This window comes from Triturus cristatus, chromosome 8, assembly GCF_964204655.1.
Source record: "Triturus cristatus chromosome 8, aTriCri1.1, whole genome shotgun sequence".
NCBI lineage: Eukaryota > Metazoa > Chordata > Amphibia > Caudata > Salamandridae > Triturus > Triturus cristatus.
Window position 1 is genome coordinate 229,710,766 of NC_140591.1, and position 18,995 is coordinate 229,729,760.

At 43.6% G+C, this 18,995-nt stretch overlaps 1 protein-coding gene across 2 annotated transcripts in view; it reads right to left on the reverse strand.

Moving 5' to 3' along the window:
- The window catches only part of CCDC82 (coiled-coil domain containing 82), a 149,598-nt gene that overhangs the window by 71,231 nt on the left and 59,372 nt on the right, over positions 1-18,995 (reverse strand). For both annotated transcript variants that reach the window (XM_085621427.1, XM_085621428.1), the window contains exons 4-5: positions 13,673-13,759; positions 1,971-2,095 (exon numbers count right to left, since the gene is read on the reverse strand). In XM_085621427.1, the coding sequence (XP_085477553.1) occupies positions 1,971-2,095; positions 13,673-13,759 (212 nt within the window). The remainder of the gene's footprint in view (positions 1-1,970; positions 2,096-13,672; positions 13,760-18,995) is intronic.

The window sequence follows — 18,995 nt, forward strand, 5'->3', positions numbered from 1 at the left end:
TCTTCGAACGGAAAGCGGAACAAGCTGGACAGGTGGACTCGTTGTGTTCCGGCGACAGGCAGAGGTTACAAACGTCGTGGTGGTCACTGTGGGGGAACTTCGCTCCACACTGGGGGCATTTTTTGAAGGGTGTCCTGTCCATCAGCCGCTTGCGGAACCGGTCCGAGTTGAGTTCGACGTCGATGGAATGAAGATTAAGTATTTAAAATGATTGCTAGAAGTTTTCTGCTGGAGCGGAAAAAGTTCATCCGAACCCAATGGCGGAAAAAAACAATCTGCCGATGGAGTGGATGCCCATGCGCACTGTTGTCCAGGGGAGGAGTCACCAACCTCGTGACCAAAGGCTTCTTCCGAAGACAACAACAACCTGCAATCATCCGAGCCCAACACCAGATGGCGATCTTATCCTCAGTGTGTGATCTGCAGCTCATATGCCTCGAACACATGGTATTATAGATATGTTGACGCCTGGGGGTGTTGCACATTCGTACATATAGAAGAAATATATTGCATTTAAATGTATTCTGCGTGGGATGATACTGTTATATTTTGTCTTCTCTTCACATGATATTTGATTACACATTTTAAAATGTACAACTATATTGCATGTTATTGCAGGACACTTTTGGGAAATTAATTACTGTTTTTAATTATGTAACTTTATGTTTGTACATACACTGTGGGATTTAGGTTTTATACATTTATTACTGGTTTTTATGATTAAGGCTTCAAGTTTTCAGTTTTTACTGATTTTTACAGAAAAATACAGACAGCAAACAACGTGTTTCCTGTCTGTGCCTATTTTTGAAACAGGAAAAATATTGAAAATTGTACCTCTTGTGAGTGATTCTCCATGTTGTTTCTTGTTATTTCCATGACAACAGCTGAACAGACAGACAGCATGGGAAGTTAAAACACAGGTGGAGATTTCCCTAAATGCGGGTATAAGTTAACATACATTTGTATTATAATGCTGATATGTACCTGTGGGTGCAGTGTTTCGCTATATTTGGCTGCTTAATTTGTTAAAACTGGACAGGTACCAATGTGTGAGTGCATGTTTATCAGTTAAATAAATGTGGAAATATGCCATTTTACTACTCAATTTATTCTCAAAATTCAAAATAAATATGGATAAATACCAATAAGATGGGCAAAAAATAAATATGGATAAATACAGACAAATGTAAAAAAATATTAACATAAAACCGGAAGCCGTATTTATGATATGTATTCAAATATTTATGGTTATGATATATGTTTTATATATTGGATTTGCATCCCTGAAGAAGTTCTTTGTTGAACGAAATGCTTTGGCTGTGTCTGTAATTATGTATATGAAAAAGAAAAGATTGTGGAGTTGTATAAAGAAGACAAGAATTGCGGACAACTTCCTCGGACTTTGAGCTTTATTATCTGATTGAAGTGCACTGCTATGTCTGTGTTTAAAGATTCAGGGAGATCCCTCATAGAGGCTGAGAGAGGCAATATACAGCAGTACAACTGAGTACCTTAACGAGTGAAAGAAGAGAACAGAGTGGATGAGACACTGCAGACAAACACTTAATCACAATCCTAAGGTCTGTGTGAAATGTTTTTAAATATGAGCATGCAGCTCGGTGAACAAGTAGGGGAGATGCTGGCTACTACTCATATAGAAATAACCCTTTTAGGAAGTTATGACTATTAATTCACAACATGTACATTTGAGGATAATCATGCACAACTTGAATATACCCATAGCAAAGAATGGAGTATCTAAAAAACGGCACAACAGAACAAACGTTCAAACCTACTATGAACAGTGTGGCTAAAACATTCATGACAAAGATGACAAAAACAGTTTCTCAGCAGTGTGGTTTGTGTTTTCCATTGAGGTGTTTACAAGCATAGCAGAAGCTCAAAAGTCAGATCAGTCCTCCCATATCTTCATTGTCCTAATCTGATCTTCACAATAAAGTAAGAGGCACCTTATATTGGGCTTTCCATCGACTTCGGGATTTAAGGTTTTCAAGGCGAGGAGCTATGATACGCTCGTCCAAATGATTGAGTGATGCTATCATTTCTTTCGCGTATCTCTTCCGCCTTGTTCCATCTAATACGGAAAACAAAACAACAATTTCCATCAGTTGTACACTCTCTCCGACTTACATGAATATCGGATCTAGAAACAAAGATATAAGTTGTAACTGAAGGCTGGTGTACAGGGCCAGTTTTAGTCCTGGTGGATCCTGGCGCTGTAATGTTTGTTGGCGCCTCGCAATGACCACCTGCGCCATGGAATTTCCTTACTACCACCCTTTTACAGTGCCCCTCAAGTGTCCATAACTACTCTCACTCATATGCATTTATTTAGTTTTATAGCTCCACTCAAACCAATGTAGTGTGACAGAGCACTTTACATCACACACAAATTACACAGAGACAATCAATTTATATGCATGTAAATCAGTTTATAGGAAACGTTACATAAGACAGAGGACTACAAGGTGTAGGAGTGATATGTCATCCATACTGGTAGGCAGTATAGTTTAAGAATGCTTGGTTTGGAGAAGCACAGACTCAGAATTTAAAACATAACACCATGGTTGGGGGTTCTCTTTAGTAATAAAAATTGATTTCTACCCAAATGAACCCTCTTTGCAACATTAGGATAATGGAAAACTGGAAAAATCATAATCTAATCTATACCTTTCAGTTTGCATGCATCTCTTTGATGACAGTTAATAGCTCACTGTTCTATATTAGGATTTTTACTTCTACACTACAAGTAACAAAATGGTTATTTACCAGTAGGAGTAGTTTTGCAGCTTGAAGAGTTTTCTGGATTCTCATGCTGTGCATTATTCCGCCATCTAGTGATTGGGTCCTGAATAGTCTTTGTTTTTTTATTTATTTTTCTTGTATTATGGGCGTCGTCGACCACCATTTGGTGCTAGGTACGTCCCCTGTGTGACGTCAGACGGCGCTCTGGAGGTTGTTGTGCGTAGTTGCCCTCTTCAGATTCTTTTTTCTGTGTTTTTTGTCTTATAGTGGTTTAGATGGTACTTAAGTGAATTGTTAATTATAGTTTCCCACCGGTTTGTATTCCTTGTAGGGGAGACTGGGTGGGTCGCATGGGAATCCAGAAAACTCTTCAAGCTGTAAAACTTCTCCTACTGATAAGTAACTATTTCGTTTTGCAGCGTGAATCCTTTTCTGGAATCACATGCTGTGCATCAGATTACGTAGAGGTTTCTCCCATCTTGGGGAGGCTGTGGTAAGAGGAAGACTTTGCGAACAGGTGTTGAAGTACTCTTTGTCCTACTTGCGCTTCCTTATTCATCTGTATGTCCACACAGCAATGCTTGGTGAAAGTGTGTGAAGATGGCCATGAAGCTGCAACACATATGATGTTTATTGGCACATTGGCCTTGAATGCTAGGATTGCTCCTTTTTTCCTAGTTGAGTGAGGTTTTGGCTGTAATCTTAGGGTTTTTCCTGCGGCGGAATAGCATAGTTGGATGGTTTGGACGATCCATCGTGCAATTGTTGCTTTTGTGACAGGCGTTCCTATCTTGGTATGCGAGTATGCAACAAGCAGCTGTTTGCTCTTGCGACCTTGTTCTGTTCTCTGTAGATAGTACAGTAGAGCTCTTCTTACATCCAGGATATGGACTCTTTTCTCCCCTTGGTTGTGGGTCCTTGAAGAAGACTGGCAGGAGAATGCTTTGATTTAAATGATACTTAGACACCACTTTCGGTAAGAATTGAGGATTTGTTCTTAGGATTACCTTGTCCATATGGATTTGAGTGTATGGTTCTTCTATGGTTAATGCTTGTAGTTCACTTACTCTTCGTAAAGATGTAACGGCTATTAAGAATGCTGTCTTTAAGGTGATGTGCTTGAGGTCTGCTTAGTGCATGGGCTCAAATGTTCTGTCATAAGTTGGTTGAGAACATGAACACGTGCCTGCGCCAAATCCAATTTTACATTAATCACATGGCATACCTCACGCCCGCGAAAATTAACCAGTATTTCAAGCGCCAAGACTCTGTGTGCCCCAGATGCACACAAGCAGACGCAGACCTATTGGTTGGCGGTAGCAAACGCGCTGTCACAATGTACTGACCGCACCCTTCCGTTCGAATGGCACCTATACCTCTTACACTTATACTGGAGGAACGTAATAACAGAGTAACATCTAGGCTCCTTGACCTTGGGATGGCAGTGGCGAAAAGACTGATTACCAAAAGGTGGAAGTTCCCTGACCCCCCGAACATAATGTGGAGACGCTCGATGCTCACCTCGGCCAGAGTGGAAAGTGTCGCACTCTGCTGTGAAAACATGCTAGGAATTCGTAAGGTCCCCCTCATCACTAGCTGGGACGCAAACTTAACCGCCCTGGCCTTCCCACAGAACAATGTCACACCACCTCAGACCCCAACAGAAGTCGAGTCCTAAAACACACAGGACACCACAGGATGCTGAGGAAGAAAAACCACACTCACACACACGCCCCACATCAGACAACCATCGCCAGAGCGAAAGCCGCATGCATCACCTCCAGGAAAGCGAAGCCTGGGGTGCCCATGAGCCAGTACCATGGTTCAGACCCATTCCCTATTAATTATTATTTTGTCATTGTTTAGTTATAATCCGCCTCAATAGTTTAGTGACACACTGCATCAAACACAAGCAGAGTGCAGACACACATAGCAAGCCCCAATAACCGCAGGCAGTTGACACCAATGCTTACAACCAAGGCTTTAATGAAACACTGTAAATGTACTGTAATACAAGGCCGACTACAATCGATATGATGGACGAAAACGCCTATGTAAACAGCCTTTATGCAACGCAATGTCTTGAACAATTGAATAATCTGTGCATGCTTGATAACTTGCAAAAACTTCATAAAAATGGATTAAAAAAAAAAAAGTTGTGTGAGGACTCGGTTTAAACGCCACATGGGAGCTGGAGATGCCCTTGGGGTGCAATTCTTTTAGATCCCTCTAGGAATGTCTGTATGACAGGTCTTGTGAAGAAGCTCTTGCATGATTTTCCTGGGGGGTAGGCTACTATAGCTGCAAGGTGTACTTTCAGGCTTGAGTAGTTGATGTGGCTGTCTAGGAGGTGTGTTAGATATATGACCAATGTTTCTTGTGTGGAGATTGAGTCCATCCGGTTGTTTGTATATCCTTTCCATTTTGCAACATAGCATTGTCATGTGGTGTGTTTTCTTGCCTCTTTTATAATTTCCATTGTTCGCTGAGGCAAGTTTAGATGACCAAACTCTACGTATTCAGGTGCCAGGCCGCTAGGCGTAGTGTCGCTGGCTCTGGGTGGAAGATTTGTCCCTGTTGCAATGTTAGTAGGTCCTTGTCTGCCTTGAGTTTGATTATTCGTCCCTTGGACAGTTCTAGCAGACTTGAGTACCATGTTTGTCTGGCCCATTGTGGAGCAATGAGAATTAGGTTTGTTCCTGGTTGTCTTGCCTTTTCTAGGACTCTTGGTATTAGGGATATTTGTGGAAAAGCGTAATCAAATGTCTCTGACCAATTTAGCAACAGGGCATTCCCTTTTGACAGGTGGTGATGAAACCTGGAGCAAAAGAACTGGCATTTCATGTTTTGTATTGTTGCAAATAGGCCTATTTCTGGGGTCCCCTAGAGTTTGAAGATGTACTGTATCGTCTTTTGCTTCAATTCCCATTCGTGGGAGCAGTTGTTCTGCCTGCTTAATTGATCTGCCGTTGTGTTGTATATCCCAGGCAGATGTATTGTTTGTATATTGATTTTTTGTGAAATTGCCTATTTCCAGATCGTTGTGCTAGGTTGCTGAGTGGGAATTACTTTGTACCCCCCTATTTGTTGAGGTAGAACATTGTGGTGGTGTTGTCTGTTTGAATTAAGACCGTCTCCCTGCGAATGTGTTTCTGGTAAAGGGACGTTTCCTGCCTGAAGGCTTGTATTCTGTTTTTAGTTGGATTAGCTTGTGCAAGTACTGAGTTGAGTCTTGCTCCTAAGAAGATTTTTTCTTGTTCTGGCTTTGTGGATTACTTTTTGTGATTTATTGAGAATCCTAGTTTTTGGAGTGTGAAGATTACTGTTCAAACATGTTTGCGACATCTTTGTGTTGTATTTGCTCTTTTAAGCCAGTCGTCTAGATAAGGATAGACATGTATTCCTTCTTTTCGTAGGTGTGCTGCCACTGCAGCTAGGCACTTGGTGAAGACTCTTGGTGCTGATTTTATTCCAAAAGGTAGCACCTTGAACTGTTAGTGTGTTCCCCAATTTAGGAATCTGAGCTACTTTCTGTGGCCTTTGTTCATGGGAATGTGCTAGTATGTGTCTGTGAGGTCTATTGTTGCCATGTAATCATCCATTTGAATTTGTGATATTATTTCTTGAAGTGTAGTCATCTTGAAATTTTGCGTTAAGATGAACTTGTTCATGAACCTTAGGTCTAGGATGGCTCTCAGTGCATGGTCTTGCTTGGGTGCTAGGAAATATGGTGAGTAGTTTCCATTGAAAAGGTATTCCTTTGGGGCGGTTTCTATTGCTTGTTTTTGAAAAAGCTCCTTGATTTCTGATCTCAACTGTGTGAGTTCTGATTTGTGGTACCTTCTTATTTTTGGACGTTTTTCTATTGGTGTCTTTGTCAGCTCTATGCAATGCCCATATTTTATTAAATGTAATATCCAATTGTCTGTAGTGAAAGTTTGCCATTGTTGCAGGTATTGTGCTATCCTGCCCCCCACTGGTGTTGTGTGTGGGTCCTCTTTTGTGCATGAGTCAATTTGATCCGTTTCCTTTTCCTCTGGAGGGCTGGCCTCTGCCTCATACCCTTCCCCGAAAGGACTGCTTAGGCTGTTGTTGCTAGCCTTGATATCCGGTCTGTTGGCTTGACTGGTGGCCGTTTCCTTGGCCCTGCTCTGGATGAGGTATTTGTTGTCCTTGGGCAAAGGCTCCTCTTCCAGTTGGTTTCCTTCCGTTAAACCCTCCTCTTTTGAAAGCTCCTCTTTGTTGCAGGACTCCCATAGCTCTTGCAGTGAGTCACCTAGCAACCAATAGGCGACCCGGAAGCAGGCGATGACTGAACACGCCCATGCGCCGGACTCTGTACTGCTACTAATACCCAGCGGCGGACGCATTTCAGCCTCTACAGAGATGGCGTGAGGTCGGGTAGGTGATCGGGCCTCGCATACCTACGAGAAATTGTAAGTACTATCCCGCTCGTCTGCATTGGGTGCATAACAACCATACAGGATAGTTGCTTGTGCACCCTGCCTTATTTATGCTTAAACTAACACCACTACCACTCATAACAGGTCTCGAGGATACCTTACAGCTGCATCTCATGAGGTATTTCTCCCTTACTTTATAGGTAAGCGCAATGTGGTAAATACTATGTTTAAATTTACACCTGACCTGAGGCTTGCCATCAATAGTAATACCTTTAATATTTCCGCCCCTAATTTTTACCAATTAACTCTGACAAATGGATGAAGGTTAACAACCGCTACCATATGCTGTGTGTTAATAACTGACACTGTGCCTTGAGCACAGATATATGTTTGTTCGGCACGTATTGTTACTATGTCTATAGTCCGCTACATCCTCACTTACTGTCCACCTACAGTAGGTGATTTTAACGCTACGTGCAACTGGTTCACCAATGGAAACCCAAGCTCACGTATGTTTGTTTATTAAACACCCTTAATGTAGGGTACTAATGCATTGACCACTTTATCTCCCTCTCTTTTTTGTCGTTCCAGAATACATTATCATTCTCAGTGGCACTAGATCTATGCATATAGGTCACTCACTATCCTTTCTACACACTGAACCCTTTCATGGTCCTGAGGAAGCGCTTGGAATCTCCTCCTGAGACCAACAGGTAGCGCCAAACATGTAGACCACAAAACATGTCCATTAGGGGTATGTTACTCTTTCTTTAGCTACTGAGGGCCATTACTCCCTTCTAAGCAGAGGGATTTTTTCCTTAGTAAACTGATGTCCAGTCATCTTTTAGATATAACTTTAGGACTTCACTGCCACTCACCCCCATGCACCCATACAGCTTTATCCTGAAAAGAGCTCTGACAAAGTGACCCTTCGGGAGACCCGTAGGGCATTGCAGCGCTGGCCCGACGAGGAGCACCGCCCAATGATGAAGCATGACATTCTTCGGGGTGTGTGAGGGCACAACGATCAGGACACACTGTCCCCAACAACCACAGTATTAGAACGACCATAGTCTCTCTCTCTATCCTTCTTCTTTTATTAACAGTGACTTCAGGGGGATCTAGTATGTATTTGCAATTTTCTTGCCTTCCTAGACAATGGATCTTCCTCTTTTCCTGTCTTGGTCTGGGAGTTTGTTGATGAGCTGCTCGATGTCCTCCCATTGTTGGGCGTTTGAGTTTGCTATGCACCACTTCGTAGCTGCCTCCTTTCCTATTTTCCTGCCCACCTTGTCCATTCTCTTGCTCTCCTTCTCTGGAGGTGGACAACTGTTGGAAAGGGTGTTGACCCTCTTTCTTGCTGTGGTGACGATGCTAGTCTGCTACAGTATTTCCTTGTATATACTCAGGGTTCTTGGAGGAAAGTTAGTACTTCTTCTCAACCCTTGGTGTCACTCCTTTGGCTGAGGCTGGCTCCTTGAAGGCTTCCTTGCCTTGGTCCAGGATCCTTGGTAGAATCGGAAGATACTGTGTGCCCTTGCTGGCAGGGGCTAATGTCTCTAACAGGAAGCATGTTTCCTTTTCTTCTTCGAGGGTGACCCCCGAAAATGTCTGCTGCTCCTTTTATGAGTCCGTTACAGAAGGTGAAGTCATCTGGAGGCGAAGCCTTCGAGGGATAGCAGCATATCTCCTCCTCTGGGCTTTCAGTGTCGAGGTCGTTCCATTGATCCTCGAAATTCTCAGAGGCTTCTTCTTCCTCGATGTACTCTTCGACGTCCTTGTTGCGCGGTTCAGGAGTTGGAGGCGAATAGAGGATTTCTTCTTCGTCTTCGGCGTTTTCTGTTTCTTTGTAGTCAACGTTTTCGGTGTCGACGGTAGGAATCGCTGGGATACGGAATCCCTTGAGTGATTCGGCGAACTCCTTTTTCTTTTGGAGGAGTGCCGCCATTTCTGCTTCGAAGCGTTTTTTCTTCTTTCGACCTCCAGGGTTCTCTCGTCTTCGGTGACCGAAGATTTTCTCTTTTTTGGAATTGTGGACTCCGTGATTGAGGGTGGCGTAGCTCCCTTCGCGGGTTCTTGCTCGACCCTCTGCTTCGGCGCATTAAGCAATATTCCCTCGTCGTAGTCCCTCGGCCGGGTTCAATGGGGTTCTTTGGATCGCGGCTGACCTTCGATCGCCTTTTTATTCAGCGTCAGGGCTGACTTCGCTGTGCCTTCTTTTCGCATCCCTTCGGTTCCGACGGCTGTGGGTGTCTCACCTTGTCTGTCTTTTTCGGCATCTGTTTCTGGGTGCCATCTTTCTTGGAGTCTTCCTTGAGAATTTTGACGTCCGAACTTTCGGCGTCGATTCTACTGGAACCACCTGGTCCTCCTCGTCGCTGGAGAGACCTAAGTCCTTCAGTGAAGGTTTGTTCTACCCCGGGGACATTGTCGCATAGTGGCTCTCTCTCTGTCTTCGGCGTGCTCTGAGAGTCTTCGCCAGGAACACCGCGCAGGCCTCGCAATCCTTGGGCAAACAGAGATTGCACACCTCGTGTGGATCGCATTGGGCAGAATTTGAAGGGGGTCTTTTCCATGGCCACTACCTCGCCATTCGCTCGAACGATGCAAAGTCGTGGTGGCGTTATTCTGTATTGAAGACGTCCTCTCCGAAGTCCGGGTGTGTTCTCCGGTCGTGTCGTTGATGCGATGTTCAGGTTTTTCTTTAAAAAACACGATTATTTTCAGGGTTTTTGTGCAATTTTCAGAAGCATCCACTCTTGCTTCCAGACCCAATGGCGGAAAAAAGAATCTGAAGATGGCTACTACGCACAACAACCTCCAGGGCACCGTCTGACGTCACACGGGACGTACCAAGCACCAAAAGGTGGTTGCCGCTGCCCAAAAGACAAGGAAAAAAATAAAACAAAGACTATTCCGCACCCTACCACTAGATGGCGGAATAATGCACAACATGTTAATCCAGAAGAGGATTCACTCTGCAAAACAGAAGGATCTCTCCGACAAAGACAGTGGCCCACTAACCTATTTACATTATATGCACTTTGTGACCTTCATGGTACATGCTCCTTGAAGCAGGCATATTAACCCTGCACTACATTACGGTGAGTTAAAACTTCCATTAGAAAAAAATCTGATCTCTCTCTAGCAAGAACATTAATCACCGTAGTTATCTTGACCTTTTTATTGTTGTCTGAAAAATGCTGGAGGCCAGGAACACAGCAGCATGTGCTTCTAAAACCATAATAATCTTGTGAAAACGGAGCCCGCACTCCAAGTCACAGCCAGGTCCGGTTGCACCACCCTAGAGCTGGCCCTGACAGTCTAAGTCATAGGAGGATATGGCATAAGTACATTATCTGTAACACAATAAGCTTAAAGGAAGGCCGCTTTGCAAGCTTACAAAACAATGCACACCATTACAGAGAGATGCCCATTGATAGAAACCATGTTGCTCGAATGCAGAAAGCCTTTTATGATGGACAACCACTAGCTAGCAAGATATCAGTTTGAGTGGTAAAGGGAGAGGGAAACATGTGTGGCAGGGATTTAAATTGAACAAGTGGAAGAACAGACAGATTATGGTAACACTATATCGGAACAAAGTGTGTCTTGTATCAACAGCTTGGACATTTTCTGCTGTGAAACTAGGCTGTAGTTTACAGCTGTAACTGAGATATATATATATATATACATCAGCCTATTTATTTATTTTTATTTATTTATTTATAAAGTTTTATATAGCGCGAACAAGATCCCGAAAGATAGAGCGCTTTACAGTAGTATGAAAGAGAGGACATGAATGAGGTATCAACATCAATTGGGAAAAGGAAAATAATACAGTAAACTGATGAATTCAAACAACAAAAGGGGGTAAAAATATGCAGTAAAGAGGAGCCATATCAAATGGAGGTAACCCTGGTGATAGCAACAAAGTCAACCAGTCAAGTGAGCCTAGCCACTTAAGGTAGGAATTTGCTCATCAGAAATCTATTAGCTTCCATTTTGAACTCCGTCGTCGAGGAGAGTCTGCGTACTTCCGGTGGGAGAGAGTTCCATAACTTTGGGGCAGCACCAGAGCAGGCTCGGTGACAAGTTCTCTTTTTTCTAAGGATGAGAGGTTTCAGGAGGTAAGTTGTGGCGCTTCTTGAAGCTCTCTCCCCACAGGATAGTTCAAGTTATGAAAGAGTAGATGTTACACCAATGGTAGGATTGAACTTTGCAGAGTTCTAGAGAACTACTGCAGGAGAGGAAAGGCCAAATGTCAAATTCCATACCAAACAGGTGGGAAATTTTGCAAAAAGTGCTTATGCGGTAGCAATTTGGGCGAACCTTTCACTGACATGCTAGCCCCTATTTCACAGTGCCCATTTATAGAAACAACCTTCCAAATTGGGGCCTGTTTTTGCAGACCAAAAAAGCAGTGTCCCCGAAATGCTGGGAGCTTCGTTAGGGAAACAGTTTTTCCTGTTTTTGACAGCCATGCCTTTCATGGTGGTCGAGAACAAGAAACAAGAGCTTTGAAGGACTCTCCTAAAAAGGATCATATATTCTAATGGTGTTAGACCTGTCATCCTTAGGGTGGTCCTCCCCTAGACTTTTTGCCTTTCGCCTCCACGTTTCTCTGATTCTTTTTGTTGGCCTTAGGAAACTGAGCACTTTACCACTACTAACCAGAGCTGAAGTGCATGTGCTTCTCCCCTTCACATGGTGACATTGGTGTATACCTAATTGACATATTTGATTTACTAGTAAGTCAGTTGTAAAGTGGTATAACATGTACCCAGGGCCTGTAACTCAAACGCTGCTAGGCACTGATTGTGCCAACTACATAAGTAGCCTTTCAAACCTGTCTCAGGCCTGCAGTGCCTGTGTGGGCAGTTTACTGCCACTTCGACAGAGCATTTAAAACTACCTGCCAAGCCTTAAACTCCTATTTTATTACATATAAGTCACCTCTAAGGTAGGGCCTAAGTAACCCGAAGGGCAGAGTGCTATGCAAGTAAAAGGTAGTACATGTACTTTTATGTTTTGCATGTCCTGGTAGTGAAAAACAGTCTATTTAGTTTTTAACAACTTTGAGGCCTAACCCTCTCATAGGTCAGCCTTGGGAATTACTTAATACATTTTTAAGCTCTAATTCCTGATCAGAAAGGAGTAGCTCTTTCATGTTTCATATCTTTGGAATGGTAACGATAAATCCTCCTTACTGGTAAATCCTCATTACTGGTAATATTCCAAAGTCCAGCACCCCCCCCTAAGGCAAGTCATTGTAATGACTTGTGTGGTAAACGTACACATGGTAACATCACAGTCGGGGTAGTGACTGCGGAGTAAAGACGTGCGTGGAAAATGCATGCGGGGTTCCGTTTTAGAAATGCTTTTAGAAAGTAGACTGATTAGATGAACAAAGCCAAACTCTATATTTGGCACCTAATAGGTACATCCAGCTTGGGGAACATCTGTGAGGGAGATCATATTAGATCATTTGTTGACCTGTCCTCTGTGACCTCCACAATCCTGATTCTATAAATATACGTAACTTCGGCACACTTTGGAGTTACACCTTTCAGTGAAGCAGGTTGTACCAGACTTCAGTCCACTTGAAGCTAAACTCACTACTAAACCCAAGTCTTAAAAAGAAAGGGGATGTCAAGCAGTGCTTACTTTCAGCAGGTGCCCACTGGAACTCATTTTTGTGGAATGACACATATTTTGTAGTCATTAGCCTTTGACCCCGAACAAGAAAGAACAAGTCAGAAAAGGGAATGATGAAAATAAATTGAAAAAGGAGGAAAGCAGGGATGAAAAAAACCTGCAAGGGAGTGTACTGTGGTTCATGACAGAAATATGAGGTGGAATCAAAGCTACTAAGCCTTGGCAATTGGTAACCCCAACTTTTGGCCATAGCACTTGTTTCAGGGGTATAGAGGACCGTGATGTTTAACACCCAGACATCTTTATGCCCCTTGGTGTGAGATCAGAAAGGGTGTGGGGGCCCTGATCAATGAGAAGTGGACTGAGAAGAAGACGTTCAGAGTACTTAATGGTGTTCTTTAGTTCCTTTGTTTGGATTCCAGGTGTATTCTTACTACCGAGACATGAAAAAATATCTTGCCTGAAAGTCAGGATATAACAGGGAGAGGGGAATTAAATGCATCATACCGTACAGTGTTCCAATTACTGGACTTCAAAAAGATGTCGCAATTTAACTTAGTTTTGTGATCTTACAAAACAACTTGGTATTTTGAGGTCAGCAATAGAAAAAGTTACACGTGCATTTCAAAAACAAAAATGTTGGCAAACTACCCCCCCCCCCCCCCCCCCCCCCCAAAAAAAAAAAATCAGGTAACGTTTTGCTGTGCATTTCTTCACTTCAATCGCCTTTCAATTTTCAGCACAGAAATCTTGGACTTACGAAAATACATGAGCCATCCATGAAGCATGATGTGCAATAGCTGCATTTTGTAGAAAGGTAAAGAAGCCCAAAAAACTTTACTAACCAAACAAGGAGGCAAGAAATGTGTCATCGACAGCATTGATGAGTAAGGCCTTCACAATTCTTTGAAAATGGACAAAAGGATCACTGGCTGAAAGACAAGGAAGGAGAAGCAAAGTCAACATGCTCAAAATAATGCACTCACATGAAAACAAAGTGATTAAATAAACACGGAGAATAACATCAATAAACTGACAGTAAGCAACATTCTAATTTAAGATTTCGAACAATAAAACACAGCTACCACATGAGGGGCTGAATAAAAAAGAGTATTCTCATTAGAGGGAGGACGGAAATAGTAAACACACTTATTTGAAAATACAACTATTCATTTGACAGTTGCACCAGAAAACTGCAGCTGTGTGACAAACCAACACTAGATTTGGAACTTCTGAAAAATTTGCATGAGCCTGCCTATGAAACTTTGACTGCTAACATGAGTAGGGATTTCCCTCAAAAAAGGACGAGAGCAAGAAATTAAAATAATTTTACTTAGGATCACACAATTAATCCAAGAAGGCAAGCAAGGTTAAACTTCTTCTCACTAGTTGTGTGATACTGGGCATATTACTTTAAGTATACTGCCGCGTGGTATGATGACAATCTCAGGGTCAAAAAACAACAAGTAAAGCTCTATCAGGCAATAGAGATTTTCAATTGTAGGGCTGCCATTAAGAAATACCATTACTCCATTTGTGGGGTGCGTGCCTCATATTGCACCACAAAAATCAACGTGGCTCCTAACACTTCAAAATAAATATGGTTCTATAACTGAATCTCTCAATGATCTAGCTGACGAGAGTCAAAACATCGTTGTTTTTACAAATTTTGTTCATATCTTAACAGGGTCGGAAAGGCTTACAGGCACATGCATCAATGTAGACTTTTGCGATTCCTTAATTGCGATTATTAAGGAATCGCAATTAAGGAATTGCAAAAGCCTATGCATGTAGGAATCGCTATAAAAATAGCGATTCCTACACATTCCTGAATTGCTGTCCCATTCATTCCTATGGGCCTGGAGGCCCATAGGAATGAATTGGAGATTGCATGGGCAATTTGCGAGTACCAGTAGTATTCGCAAATTGCTCATGCAATTTCAAGGGTGCAAGGGTATCAAAATGACACCCTATTGCACCCCTGAAATTGATCTGTGCACATATGTTGTACACACACATGCTCTAAGGGCATGTGTGTGTGCAACATAAAACTTTGAAAAATGCACAAAAGTGCATTTTTCAAAGTTTTTGCAAATTACCATGAAGGTCAACTTCATGGTAATTTGCTCCCCCTATTAGCGAAATCGCAATTTTTTTTACTTTAATGCATTGCGTTTATGGAATCTCAATTTGGGATTCCTTAAATGCAATCACAATTTAAGTAATCGCAATTTAGAGATTCCTTAAATTGCGATTTTTGCATTTAGGATGATGCATCCCAAATGCAAAGATAACGGTCGCAAAGGGGCAGATTCTGAGAATCTGCCCGTTAGAGAGCGATCAGGAAGTGCTGGATGAGAAGTTGTGACAGATCGGCATGTGGGCCTTTTTATTTTAAGTAGTTTGACAGATAGTTTCCGTAGTCCAAGCGAGAGGTGATTAAGGCATGGGCTATTAAGGCAAGAAGACAAGGAAAGACAAGGAAAGAAGAGGAAGAATATTTCTAAGTGATCTTAGAAGTGAAAAGGAAGTCGTAGGTAAATTAGCAGTAGGTAAAATGACCAGACTCCAAGGGCCAAGGATCTCTTAATCCAAAGTAATGCTTTAGTGCAGTTAGAATGCTAAGGGTACGAGGTTGTAGTTGTTTTTTTGACCTGCTCGATGTATCTAAACTGAGATTTTGAATAAAGTTATAGTCTCTCGCCCAATCCTCCCTCCCGAGTATTGGACCTATCGCGTACATTGCCAATAAGTGCTCGATGTAATTTTTTAAAGTGCTTAGTGCAAAAATGCCAATACTCGTCACTCCCACTTTAATATCATAGGAGTGTGAAGCATTCAATGCTATGAACATTAGTATGCGATTGGAAACTTGAAATTTTCTGACATCAAACCATTGCACTAATCCCGCATGACTAGACCCTGAAGGATTGCAAAAATAGATGGAAAAGTTGTCTAGGGCAGAAATGATTTCTGCAAAATACAAATCAATTAATTCAGCCATGTAAATCAAAACCTGGTTGTTTTCCATGATGTTCAACCAATCTGAATCAAGCCTGTGTGAAATGGGACAGGCAGCACAGTTGTGCTTTCTGTCATCTGGCTCCCAAATTTGGGAATAATCTTCCGTCAGATAGCCATCTCGTTTCCTCTAAAGAAACCTTCAGAATGGAAGAATGGAATTGAAAACCTGGCTATTCAATCATCAAATGATGTAATTTCTCGTTCTTAATCAAGTTTTCTAGCTCCAGGACATCCTGGTTAGGGGTAGTAGACCGCTCTATAACACCTTCTTTCCATTTAGTTTGATTTAATTTAATACTCCTGCTTGGACCAAAAAACACACCACAGACATTTAAAGCCTGATACAAAGGAGACTAATTTTCTTAGCCTTACGGAGTGTGTTCACGTAAAGAAGTTGGTATCACAACTTCCCTCATGCCTCATCTTCCATACTGGAACACATCAGGAGGTGATGTTGGGCGAATACCTTTAAACTCCTGTCCTGTGCCACTGTTAGCAAAAAGAAAGTGCATCTTCTTTGTATATCACCTGAAGCCCTGAGTGTGGAGCCCACATGGCCAACCTTTCTTAATCTATGACACAGAACACGCCTTTACTGCAGTACCAACGCCACAATCAGTCATGGGTGTTGCAGAGACAATGTGGCAACAACCGTGCTCTGCATCCCCAGTCATAAATCACGGGAAAAGAGTTGTAATCTTGGGTTTCCTGCTTTAAGGGATTGTGTGATTCTGAACATATCCCATCTCTTCACTCTCCTGCACAGGATAAAACAATTTACAAACAAATCACACACGATACATCACAGATAAATTTAACTCAGTTACACATCATCGATTGTCTTTCCGTCGTGTCGTGACTGAGTCGCACTGCGGATTTTTTCCTTAAACCCCTTGCCTGGGTAACAACATTCAATACTGTGAAACAGATTTTTGGAGACTCACAGCGTTGTAAAAACAATAAACCTTCTTTATAGGTTTTAAAACATTTCCCTACTAAAACTGGGTGTAAAAACCGGGTTGTAAAAGCTGTATATAAAGTGCAGAATAACAAAGTACTTGGTGGACTGTATGGACACTGAATCACATGAGCAGTGGGGTAATGAGGCAAACCATGTCCCAGTAACGGGGAAAGCCACCAGGAAGTGAATCATATTTAATCGAAGGTGGGTTATATAAAATCTGTGTTCTGGCGCCTTTATCCACAATAGGTACGGCTCCATTCCTTCATAAGTTGATAAAGGGATTTACGCGTGGACAGTTACCATGTCCAGAGCTTTCTCAAGTCTCATCTTATCTCTATGGGCATGGTATGTGTCCTTTAGTGAAGCCATAGTATGCGAGCCATCTCGCTAGTACTCTAAAAAAAGTGTGTTTTTGGGGGGGCGTGGCTAGTAGCCAACAAAGATGGTCACAGCCTAGGAGAGCTCCGCGACCGACAAAGGCTCTCCCGGCTAATCCTGTCATTGATCTGCCAGCTTTTGCGATCAGAGTGCTGGGAACGGCACCGGCACATCTGCTACACAGCGGCTGCCAATTTGAGCTTTGCAGACGCAACCGGCAAGGACCCAGATCGTGGAGGGACCGCTGCGGCCTGGGCACCAAAGAAATACCGGAACCTCGTGCAGATCGAGCGTGATCTCAGATGAGGCAGCGCTGGCCAGGAACCGCGTGAGAGGGCCCGAGACAGCATAGTAGGTCCCAGCGATGGCTGCAAATCATGCCGTACGACGCGACGTCTACCACACAGCCGCAGCGGCCCAGATCGGAGAAGGCTCCCGGGCGCCGCTCCTATCGGTAAACCCAGAGGCTGCAGAAAATAACCTGGAAACGCTATTAAGGCCAGGAAGGAGGCATACACGGCAACTACGGCCGAGCGCCCAATCAAGGTAAAGGCGATGAACTGTGCGAGCTGGTGCTCCATTACCCAGGATGACCCATAACACATAGCGGAGGGGCACTCTGAGCGCTAGCTGACACGCGAGGATACAACGTGGCCCACTCGCGCTGAACACACAAGGCGCCTATGGCGGTAGGTGGAATAACGGCCAAGGGAATCTGCATTTTTCCCGGAAGAACTCGCTGGCACCCGCATACTATCACCCGGAGGCCCGGCCCTAGGTTACAGGAACCACATTAGACACTAGAAGTGTATTGTCCAGCATCTCCCCTGAATGCCTTGACCACAAAATTCTAATAAGCGCTGTACCTAAGAGAGACGCACCACTACAGCGAGGACCTTGGACAGGTCACTAAGCTAAGAATAAACCGGAGGACTCCATTAACCCTGCATGGAGTGCTACAACAAATAGGAGACTCCGGGAGGAGACGACGAGGTGGTACTGGTGACCAAGCAGGATTGAACAGACTTACCAGTAGTGCAGCCTATTCCTGGGGACGCACAGGTGGAGACAAGAAAACCGAAAGGCCGCGCGTGGACACTGTTCCCACAGGCAGGCAGCGGCGACTACTGTTCCCCACTCCCCCCAGATACCCGACTGCTCCTTCAGAAGTACTAGACGCGATGGGTGGACGAGGACAAAGCACAGTGCAAACCAATAAGCTGGATAAATATACTTATCAGAAAGATCACCCAGTCACACAGTAAATGACTGTTGAACACGGAGACAGCTCTCAGACCACGAAACCCAAGGAGGGCACACTGTGGGACGTCATGGCCGCCCTCAACCAGGTACTAACATCTATTGGCACTATCTCCACGGACATTACCCTACTCCGTGCCGATGTCTCAAAGATAAGCACAAGAATAGTGGAAGTCGAAACTACTACAACGGCTTTCTCCACAGACACAGCGACTTTGCAATGTCAGGTCCGAAAATTGGAACTAGCACATAAACAAATGGCACACAAGCTTGACGATCAGGAGGGCCGCTCAAGGCGTAATAATGTGCGCCTGGTCGGTGTACCGGACAAAGTGAGGGGGCCCACTCTGGACCTCTTCGTAGAAGACCTCATCAAGACAACTGCAGCCATATGGGCTGTCCAACTTCTTCTCGGTGGAAAGGGCCCACCGAGTACCAGGAGGAAGACCCCGGCCGGGGGCCCCACCAGGCCCATACTGGCACGCATATTCAATTTCCGAGACCAGGACGCAATCCTACAGGCGGCGCGTATCGCTCCCCTA